Source organism: Metopolophium dirhodum, chromosome 1 (genome assembly GCF_019925205.1).
Source record: "Metopolophium dirhodum isolate CAU chromosome 1, ASM1992520v1, whole genome shotgun sequence".
Classification (NCBI taxonomy): domain Eukaryota; kingdom Metazoa; phylum Arthropoda; class Insecta; order Hemiptera; family Aphididae; genus Metopolophium; species Metopolophium dirhodum.
The window spans coordinates 90,495,081-90,506,535 of record NC_083560.1 but is presented as its reverse complement, the minus strand read 5'-3'; the positions used below and the strand labels follow the sequence as shown (position 1 = coordinate 90,506,535).

At 29.6% G+C, this 11,455-nt stretch overlaps 3 protein-coding genes and 1 pseudogene across 3 annotated transcripts; 1 reads left to right on the top strand and 3 right to left on the bottom strand.

Annotated features, from left to right (window-relative positions):
* Positions 1 to 854: 854 nt before the first annotated feature.
* Positions 855 to 5,733, bottom strand: LOC132944800 (uncharacterized; the record flags this gene model as incomplete). Its single annotated transcript, XM_061014311.1, has 4 exons — positions 855 to 863; positions 949 to 1,101; positions 1,287 to 1,531; positions 5,673 to 5,733. Coding segments are annotated over 4 exons (468 nt in total), but the record flags the coding sequence as incomplete, so codon positions are not given.
* Positions 2,785 to 4,090, bottom strand: LOC132936371 (E3 SUMO-protein ligase KIAA1586-like). The gene is made up of 2 exons (XM_061003091.1): positions 3,366 to 4,090; positions 2,785 to 3,267 (listed from the first exon to the last, which is right to left on the bottom strand). The coding sequence occupies exons 1-2, from the start codon at positions 4,083 to 4,085 to the stop codon at positions 2,836 to 2,838; spliced, it is 1,152 nt and encodes a 383-aa protein (XP_060859074.1). The 5' UTR covers positions 4,086 to 4,090; the 3' UTR covers positions 2,785 to 2,835.
* Positions 5,734 to 5,876: 143 nt separating the features above from the next.
* LOC132934320 (uncharacterized) lies at positions 5,877 to 9,899 on the bottom strand (annotated as a pseudogene).
* On the top strand, positions 9,220 to 9,637 carry LOC132934069 (52 kDa repressor of the inhibitor of the protein kinase-like). The gene is made up of 2 exons (XM_061000343.1): positions 9,220 to 9,459; positions 9,521 to 9,637. The coding sequence occupies exons 1-2, from the start codon at positions 9,280 to 9,282 to the stop codon at positions 9,635 to 9,637; spliced, it is 297 nt and encodes a 98-aa protein (XP_060856326.1). The 5' UTR covers positions 9,220 to 9,279.
* Positions 9,900 to 11,455: the final 1,556 nt, after the last annotated feature.

Genomic DNA, 11,455 nt, shown 5'->3' with positions numbered 1-11,455 from the left:
TTCAAAAGACTTGACTATGTTAATATTACCATGAATTGTAATTGTTTAATAAGTTATTATGTAGTAACAAATGTGATAAATACTTTAATTACCCTGCCATTTGTGGTAAGTGATGGCTTAATTAATTGAAATCAATTATTCTAAGTTGGTTATTATAATTAATGATTTTATTTTGTTATATTATTATTCTCAGGAAGTTAACGATTTCAAATATAATGTATTCGACAAGAAATTGTTAAAATTATTTCTCTTTACATCCTTCTAAATCTTTGAATGCCATTCTTGAAAAATGCATAAATTTTTACATAACACATGTGTGCGCTTAACCATCGATATATTATTATTAATATAAATATTAATATACAATAATACTAAAAAGTAGGTAGGTAATTGTTCTGCTGTATAGTATAGATGTCGAGTGTTGGTACCTCACCATTGAATAAGATATATCAATGCATATAAAAAACGACATTGGGGGAATATGGTTTGTCAGCCAATATTATTATAGTATAACTAATAATTATATTTTATCATACGTTTATATTGCTATTAAAGTTAGTTTAGTTTAGTTTTAGTATATTATTAGTATTATGGTAAGTTAAATTAATTTTTGCCGAAAACATAACATTTGGAAATGTTTTTGAGTATATAAAATGTAATAATAATAAATGTAACTTTAAAGGCTTACGAAAAAATATCAAAAATAATTAAAACACATTATCATTCATTGCTCTGAATCTAATCTAATTATATATTATTTTATATGGCCTATATAAATAAAAAACAAAATGGTTTACTGTATTGAACATATTAAAATTTATTAATTTTATTTTAAAAGAATGTAGTGTTTTAACTTATATGTGCTGGTGAAAATGGTGGTCATCATATAGATATCATAAGAGTTATACAAACTAAAATATATAAACATTTGTTATACAGAGTACTTACCTGGTATATTTTAAGACTTCCAAATGGCTTATTATGTTTGAAACCAGTTAGCGAATAACTTAGAAGTAATGTATCATCACACAAGCGTGAAATAATTCTTCTCACACTATTGTTTAAATTATTATTGTCAGCCAACAATGATAATTTACAAATCTAAAATAAATAAATAAAATATTAAAAATTCAATATATGTTAATATATTATATTATATTATATTATTATGGATATTATAAAAACATATACTTATGTCTTATATTGTATCAATATCACAATAGAAGTGTAAGTTAAAAATGTATAATCAACACAAAAAAATACATTTTATTTTTTTTCATTATTACCAATTCATTTCTATAATGAGTATCATCTATTTTTTTTTCTTCTGCCATAAGTCCATCATCACTAGTTAATGGGAATATGTTCATATCATTTGAATTTTGTTTTGGGGAAATTGTGGATATAAAATTATTGTTTGATTGTGCCATTAGTGCTTGCACCTTTTCGTTAGTATCCTTAATAATAAGCATCATAGCACTCATGTCATATTTTAAGTGAGTTAATGATGTGAATGTAAACTTTTGAAAATCTACAAATATACAAAACAAATATTAATAATATAAATGATGATAATGATTGGTTTCGATTTATTATAGTTATAATAGATATTATTTTCTTGACATAGGTATTTAATTTAAATAGACTGTTTATATTATATAAATATAAGCATATTGAAAAAAATTATTCATAGTCCTCCAGTTACTACCAGTCAATTCTATCAGTCATCGGTATCATACTAATCTTGATTTATTTTTTATTTTTAAGTATAGGTAGTTTAATTTAAACATATAGCTAGGTATTAAAATATTTTTAATGAGTATCATAATTATTATGTGTGGGTGTGTATGCTTAAAAACTAGTGACAAAAAGGGTAAGTCTAATAAATAAATAATGAGTAACACGGTTGCTGGTAAAAGTGAGTTGCTGTATTGTACACAATAATCAAAAAAAAAAAAACAGTAATATATAAATCACAGCAACATCAAGTATAACATATAAAAACAATCTACATAGATAATAATATTGTTGCTATAGCTATTTGAGCTGTGCTAGAAATAATAATAATTTGTAGCCCTTCTGGCTCAACAGCTATATTATAATAATGCTAATAAATATGTATATAAAAACTTACAAATATGACGGTGCTCGGCTGGCCAGCTGCTACCCATCCTATAATTTTTATAACAATTATAATAATATACGGCGCACGCTATGCGTCGCAAAAATAATTACAAACAATGTATAAATTAACACTGGCGATTAGCGCCTAACCACAATAATATAAACTTTACGGCGATTCGCGCCCAGCCACAATAATATAAACTTTACGGCAATTCGCGCACGTAAAAATTCCTCGTTCCGCGTAGGCACTAGGCACTACGGAACGGACTGGTGACATCTTGGGCGGCCGTGCTACACGTACGGGCTCGTCCGGCCTTTCTAATCTACATATTATATAACTCACAGCTGACACGGACAATTATACTAAAATAAAAACAATAATATCAACATAATATAGGGACGAACAGGTAACAGATATGTGTGTGTGTGTGAGTGTATGCGTGTGCCGGTCGGTGGCGAGATGTGCGTTACGGTCTTAACCAGAGGTGTTCCCAATATTTTTTTTGAGAGTATACTAAGACTCTAGTCAAGGTGAAGATCCATGATTTAGTAATAAACATGAATATTTAATAATATACAAATATTTTTACTGTGGTCTATAATTATAAAGGATGTGTTAAAAATATGAAAAAAAAAATCAAACTTTTAAAAAAAGCTTGAAATTACCTTTATAAGTCAATAAAATATGAAAATATACAAATACTAAAAAATTTAATTAAATAAATTGTTAAAAAATAATTTCTGCATCTTATTTTCGTCGTCTATTTCTTTTCTTTCTTTACCTCTAGGAGTGGAAACGGCAGAACGGTGATCTCTTAACCAAATTTTAATATAAGGTCTAGGATTAAAATCTGCAACTGAAGGGCCATTGATAGAGATGAACATCAAATCTGACACATTTTCAATGTTTAATCTAGTCCTTAAATCAGTTATTGTCAAATTCATATCGGAAAACCCTCGTTCACAATCAGCTGTTGAAGTTGGGAGTATATTTAATGCTTTCATGAAACTAGAAAAAACATTTCTTGAACGGAAGTCAACTACACTTTCAAATTCAGAAAAACCTAATGTCCGTGATACTCTTTTAACTTCATCTTCTCCCTTTGCATCATTAGTTGCTACTTTGAACACTTCATCAATTACCTATAAAATAAAAGACGATTTATTAAAATATTCATTTATTCTGTTTAAATAATCAAAATATTGAAATAAATTATCAAAATAATAGTTTTTTTCTTTACCTGAATGTCTTCTAGCATTGTTTTATCTTTTGAGTCATCAAATAAGCGTTGACGCATTCTGTCTACTAAATTTTGCAAAAATTGTAACCTGTTAATCCCTCCTGATTTTGTCATTGTAATATTGACACCTTTGTTAATTCCTTTCTGAATAGCTTCTATAATTTCCTTTTCTTTTTCCCCAGGTTCAGCTTTCAGACTTTCTAAAATTCTAATCGTTCTATTTATCTCCGACTGGGCACGCATTAGAGTTGTTTTTCTGGACTGTAATATACAAGATAACATTGCAAGCTCAGAAAGAACATCGTAAAAAAGTCCAAGTTCCTCCAAAAAAGAAGAGGATTCTAATTTTTTTTTTATGCCGTTTGATGTCGCATCATGTGTTTTACTAACATGTAAATATATTCCCGGATAATTATTCCATATGGCTTTTATAGTTCGAAAACTGCTTGCAGACCAGCGTACATTCAAAACACGACCTATTTTTTTCATTTCAATGCCTACTTCAACACAAGATTTATCTAAACCCATTGAATTTTTAGGACTTTGATGATAGTAAGCATAGAGTTTGTCCATTAGACTTTGGAAACGAGAGACTCCAGTACAATCTTTTATTACGTCATGTACTGAGAGTTCGAGGCGATGACATAAACAATGCCAGGTAAATAGATTCGGAATTTTTTCGCGTAGTTTAGTAGCAACTCCAGCTTTCTTACCCGTCATTACACTTGCTCCGTCACTGGCAAAAGCAATCCAGTTGTTTAATGCAAACGATGTTGATATCCCATTACATTCTAAACTTAACCAAATAGATTTTTCGATAGTTTCAGCATCTTGTCTATCTAACTCAATCAGGTCTAAGAATGCTACAACGGGCGATTCTACGTCAAAATATGATGAAATATACAAAATTAGTGTACATTTGGTACTCAGCGTTGTTGATTCGTCAATCATTATGGTAAATTTCGAATTCGACTGTATAAGGCGTAAAATAAGTCGTTTGCGCATCTCCTTTGCAATGACGTTTACCATTCGAGTGGCAGTTATTCTGCTATGTAAGGAAGATCCCATGTCCAATCCATTGATTTGTTGTAATTGAACAAGTTCTTCAAACTGTTTAAAGGGACGGTGATTTTTTGCCAAGCAATATACAGTTCTAAAAAGTCGCGTATTGGAATCAATCTCTACTTCAGATATACGTTCGAACATTTTATCTAATACTTTGTCTGAGCTTTTTTTCAATATGTTTTCAGCTAACACATGAGCTTTGCTTTCTGAATGTTGTTTAATTTTATTTCTTAATGAAGCCAGTTGATTTGTACGATTACACCCAGCAGCTATGATTTCATAGCCTACCCACTCAGAAGAAATTCGAACTTTGCTATCGATGTTAGATTTTTGAAAATTGATACTATTTTTAGCTTGAATGCAATTATTACATCCTAGTTTCCCATTTTTGCTACTTAACCATGAGTTTTTCTTTTGAAACTCTATTACCTGTTCTTTTGTCCATAATGCAGGCCAAATTTTGGAAGTATCCCATACATCTTGTATTTGATTATCGATTTGACTATCACTAACAAAATTATCTTCATTGGGCATCACCAGCTCGTGTGCACTAGTAGCACAAATGGCAGTATTAGTCGCATTTTTAGGTTTTTTTTCTCGGGGCATAAAAAAACTATCAAGTGTTCCGCTTTCACGTTTAAAATTCGAACTCATATTTTGATAAAAATTTAAATAACACTTTATACAGTAAAACAGATTAGGATAGTTAATTAAACTCAATTAAATAAATTAATAAAACTGCTCAAATAAAATGAATACGTTAGTAAATAATAATTAATAAAAGAATTAAGAACTTATTCACGGTAAACAAAGAACGGTAGATCACACAACGCACAATCGATTTATAAAAATAATAAAATGTTACAAGTCGGCGGTAACGGATGTACTGATTAAATTAATCGTGTTCAGAGTCAGACGCATTTCCATCATCTAATCTAATCTATCTAACGCGATAGTTCGTTTCTTGTTTTCTGAGAATCTAATAATAGTTGTAAGATATAAGTGTCATATTTCCGTTATCAGCGTCATAAATAATAATTGAATTTCGTAGCATTTTCGGAGTAACCAAAACCAGTTTTTTTTTTACTTTTGTATATAATTTGAGAGTATACGCAGTATACCCATAGTTCTGACAAAATATCTTGAGAGTATACGGCGTATATGTAGTATACCCTATGGGAACACCTCTGGTCTTAACATTAGTAAATAATTCAGTAATTAATGAATAACATTTTACATTACCGTGAGAAGACATGAACACACCACCATCAAAATTAATACTTGAATGCAAATTATCTGATTTTGCTGTAACGCTATCTCCTGAAATTAATTAAAAATATAATAAAATATTAAGGTCCTTCAAATGTTGATTTATAATATTTATTAATTATTATATATAATAGTAATTATATTGTTCTTTTTAGAAGATTTCGTTTGACTTATGTATTACTTACCATCATTCACATTTTTACTAAGGTTTTTACTATTTGCATCCAAAACCAAAGTTTTTGTTACATGTTTCAATGCTTCTGCATTTTCAGTTTGGTTGTTAGTACTTGATATATTCCATTTTCCAGGTGATTTGTGTACTCCTTGAAAATTTGGTGCTATTTAAGTTTGTTCATATCTATTTAAATGATTGACCTTCCAAACTTGGGTGTTTGGTGAAAATACAGCATTTGATGAGGATTGGATCAAAATATTTTCTTCTGAATTTGAATCATCACTACCTAATAAATGTGACAAAAAAAAAAAATGAAATTTAAGTTAAAATAGAATTAATGCATTTAATTTTAATTTAATTGGTTATAATTATAACATGTAAATACTATATATTATACCTTTATTGCTTATGATGCGTGCATTTCCCCACGTTGGATCACAATCTGAATCATCATTATCATCAGCAATATTATCATCATTATTATCACTCAGTGATTCGCGATTGTCAACATTGAATATAGATTCAACATCGTGTTTTGATTTTGTTACTATAGGAATTAAACATTAAATTTGTATTTATATATTATACTTAAAACACTGACATTATTATTACAAAACAAAACTTTAATAGTACCTAATTTAAAAACTAACCTTTAGAGCAATAATCTTTATACATAGGTGGTGGAAAATGCATGTCAACTAATCCTGCAGATGAATTAAATGTTTTCTTTTTTTTTTTTTTTACCTTATCTTCTGTTGTAGTAGACTAGTCCGAATTTGTAGTTGCTCTTGCGAGTTTGGCTTGTGCTTCAGCCAGTGGCGGATTTACGGGGGGGTCCATGGGGTCTGGACCCCCCCCCCCAGACACTGATATAATACATTTATAATTAAATAATACATACACAGAGTCTGACCCTGCAGTAGGTATACCGTATAACATAATAATATATATATATATTTCAAATATAAGTAGGTTGGTTATAAGAATCTACTGAAATAATAATAATATAATAAAATATTTTACAATCGTATTTTAATAGTTTTGATAAAATCGTCCGTCGTAACGTTAATTCCCGATATTCTTTTGTATAGCGAAAGTGAGTTTATCTGCGTATTTTTCCACTATAGAGAACAATATTATTATCACACTATTTCTGTAATTTTATACCTACTATTAAAATGTATAGATTAGTTGACCGTCGCCAATTGACACTAACACTGATACACTGTAATAACGCAATAGTCGATTTACAGAAAATCATAAGTGAGTACGAACTTATTTTTCAATAAAATGTCGTCTAAAAACCAAACATCCATTAAAAATTTTTTTTTAAAACCTATTCAAACTTCAAATGTTAATCAAACTTGTACCTTAAGAGAAAATGTATCAACTAAAAGACCACTTTCACCTAATGTTACTGATATTAGTACAAAAAAATCTATTTATGATTTAGCAACTCCGTTTTCGTCCTTAACTCATAATAATTATGATATCAGTTTATTCTGCAACAAAATACTTTCACAAAATGAAATTTATGACATATTAAATAAAGTTTGGACAGCAGAAATAAATTATAAATTTCCGATAACATCAATTACTTCTGGAAAAGACCAAAAAGTAAGAAATCTTAAATTTCAATATGCATGGTTACTGCGATTTCTTTGGTTGTCGTATTCAGGAATATAAGACGGTGCATTTTGTAAATTTTGTGTAGCGTTTTCGAAATCTCATGGTGGACACAATTCTCAATTGTTAGGTAGTCTTGTAGTAAAAAAATTTAATAACTGGAAACACGCGGTTGAAATATTTACCAAACACTCATCTCTAGAATATCACCAAAAATGTTTTCTTGATGCTACTAATTTTTCAAACGTTTTAAAAAATCCAAAAATGTCTATTAAACAACAATTAGATACCGAGAGAGTTAAACAGATTACAGAAAATAGAAACAAAATTAAACCAATAATTGAAGCTATTATTTTATGTGGGCGTCAGAACATTTCTCTACGAGGGCATCGTGATGATGGTCGTTTAGTTATCACTAAATCTGATGACAATGACTTAAAAAATAATGAAGGAAACTTTAGAAAAATTCTTCGTTATAGAGCTCAAGGAGATTTAAATTTGAAAATGTGTTTAGAAAGTGATGGTACAATTAAATATACGAGTAAAACAAGTCAAAATTCTATTATTGAAGCCTGTAATTCAGTTTTACTCAAAAATATTGTAGCACGTGTAAATTTTGCAAATTGTTTCTCAATACTCGCTGACGAAACAGCTGATATATCGGGCGTGGAACAAATGTCTCTCTGTGTCAGATTTGTTGATTTAAATAAACTTGTGCTTTGTGAAGAGTTTTTACAATTTGTACCAGCACATGATACAACAGGTAAAGGTTTAGCAAATTTAATATTAGAAACTCTTAAGCAATTCGGTGTAGAGCTTAAATTTCTTCGTGGATAAGGTTATGATGGTGCTGCGTCTATGTCGGGAATCTATAACGGCGTTCAATCTCACATAAGACAAATATATCCTTCTGCGATGTATGTTCATTGCTCTGCACATATTTTAAACCTTGTTGTCTCTAAATCATGTGGTGTGCGACCAATCATGAATTGTTTAAGCTTGATTGGCGAAATTCGAGATTTTTTCATACATCCCAAACAAAAAAATGTTTTATCATACAAAATTTTAGATTCCTCTAATGACACAACAAAAAAAACACTAAAACGTAGTTGTGCAACGAGATGGATTGAACGTTATCATGCGGTGCATGATTTTTTAGAACTTTTTGAATTTATTGTAGAGTCTTTTAGTGAAATATCAGAATGGAACGATCATGATACAAGTGGAAAAGCACAACGCTTACAAAAATCAATCTTAGATGGAGAATTCATTATTTCATTATTAATATTATCAAAAGGTTTTGGATTTGGTTTACCCCTATCTAAACAGTTGCAAAAAGTTGACATTGATTTAAAATTAGCAACTAGATTAGCTGATGAAACTTTAGAAGAAATGAAATGTTTTAGAAATAATGCTGAAAACTCATTTAAAAAAATATATACAGCTGCACATGATTTAGCTGCTCAATTTCAAGTGGAAATAACAATGCCGAGAGTTATAGGAAGACAAGTACATAGAATGAATATTCAAGCAAAATCTACCGAAGAGTATTACCGAGTATCCATATTTAATCCGTACATGGATTCTTATATAACTGAACTTGAACAAAGGTTTGTCAATCATAAGATTAAGCTTAACAATTTTCAGTCACTGTTTGATACAGAAGAAAATGAAGATAAATTTATTCAATTAGCCGATGATTACAAAGATGATCTGGAGTTCACAAATCATTCGTTATTATCAACTGAATATAAATTATGGCAAAGAAGATTAAAAAACATGAGAAAAAAGCCAGAAAATGCACTCCAAGCAATGACATTTTGCAATAAAGAAATGTACCCAAGTGTCTTCAAACTCCTTCAGATCCTTGCTACTATACCAGTTTCTACTGCATCAAATGAGCGCTCCTTTTCAAATTTGAAAAGAATCAAAACATATCTACGGAATTCTATGAACGAGGTAAGAATAAATAATCAAATATTATGCAAAATACATCAATAAAAAAATATTTTGATTTCAGGCTAGACTAAACGGCTTGGCAATGATGTCGATTCATAGGGATGAGCAATGCTTAACAGTTGACGCAGTCTTGGCAGAACTAGGCAAAACCAAAAAAAGATTAGATTTTATTTTGTAAATTTTATGAATATAGACAATATAGTATATATATTATATACATAAGCACAATTTAATATAACACATTTGTTTTTATAAAAATAAAAATAACACATTTGAAATGCATATTATTTTTTAGGACCCTCCGCAGAAAAATTTTGAAAATCCGCCACTGGCTTCAGCTAATGTTGCTATAAAAAAACAATCATAAGTATGTATACAAATAATATGATACTATATATAACAATAATATATGCAATAATAATTAAAATAATAGGTACCATAGTTTTTGTTCCCAAGATACGTGCTGGATAATAAAAAAAATCTGTTTTATTTGGCTTGTATCGGTTTTTAATTAACTTTTTTATATTTTTTGATGATTTCAGCCAAGCACAAAGATCTTTTTTTACCCATGTATCAGGCACTGCTTCAATACTATTATCTTTAAGAAAATAGACAACTTCCCATCTACCCATCTGTTAATTAAAAATATTTAATAAAAGTTAAATGTATGTAATATGTATTTTTGATTTTAATATTGTATATTAAAACCACCATATTTATCTATAATTAAATCATGATAGTAAAATTATTAAACATATATAAGTAAACCGATATGGTACCTTCTAAACAAAATTTATTAAATTATCATATACCTGGAGGTAATTTATTGTCCTGTATGTATTATTAGCATTCCAATCATTAGTTTATCATGATTGAAAATCATAATTTTTCTTTTTACGTCTGTGATGTTCCAACAATTTAATGTTTCTGATAAATTGTTTAGGCATGTATATTGGTTGAACGTCGGGAACGTCGACTTGCAGAGTAAGATTGACCTAATTACCTCCACGACAAGCCGACGCAAATTGAATCCCTTGTAAAGTAAATTAATATTAGATAAACAATTATGTAACGGGGTAATAAGTACATACCATGAATTAATTTTAAATTACGTCTCAAGTTAGACCTGTCCGTAAATGTGCGTGGACACTCAGTACACAGGAATCGTATACCTCTGCGTGTTTTATGATGTCCAAGCAAATTGCATTTACGATCAAATTCAGATAGACACTGATTGCATTTAAACGTTTTGTAAGTTAAAATATACCTATTACAACTTGTTAAAAATCGGTACACGGCTATAAGTGATAAACGGTGGTGGCCGCACGAATGTAAGTGTGTACACAACAGGAGAAACGCTTAACACTGATCGGTTCAACACCCCATTTGACCTAAATTATTTTGTACACAAATTTAAAACCCAGGAATATAGTCTTAAGAAGTGGTATGTTTCTGAGGAGGGATGCGAACGTCGAACTGCCGTGGAATCATGCATTTTCGTTGACCAATGGCTACCACCACACATATAATATATTTTTACGTATCTGTATAAAGTGAAAACCACCGTGTTTACTCCCTGCACCTTTAACCAATTGGCATTGGTATTCCAAAAATATACGGAGCTTAAAATTATAGGTATCCAAAAGGGCAAAGATGTTTTTACTACACACTTTGCAGATGAGAGGCTTTTCCTTCAAGTTGGAACTCGTGTCCAAATTTATACGAGTAATTAGTTCCGAAGAGTGGCATTCGTTAAAAAAACTTCCTTCGAATTCACACATAAATGAACAAAATGTCTAAAATTTGTTATAGACATATAACAATTGTTATGTTACGTTATGCATTACGTTATGTGGAGCAGTTGATAGAATCGCTGTTTATTAAATTTTTTGTAATATTTTTATGAGTTCGCGTTCTAAAAAACTTTAAAAACAAACACGCTTCTTGTTCTTCCTTATTATTCTTTTGTTTGGTGACAAAATTTACCGGGCTGATG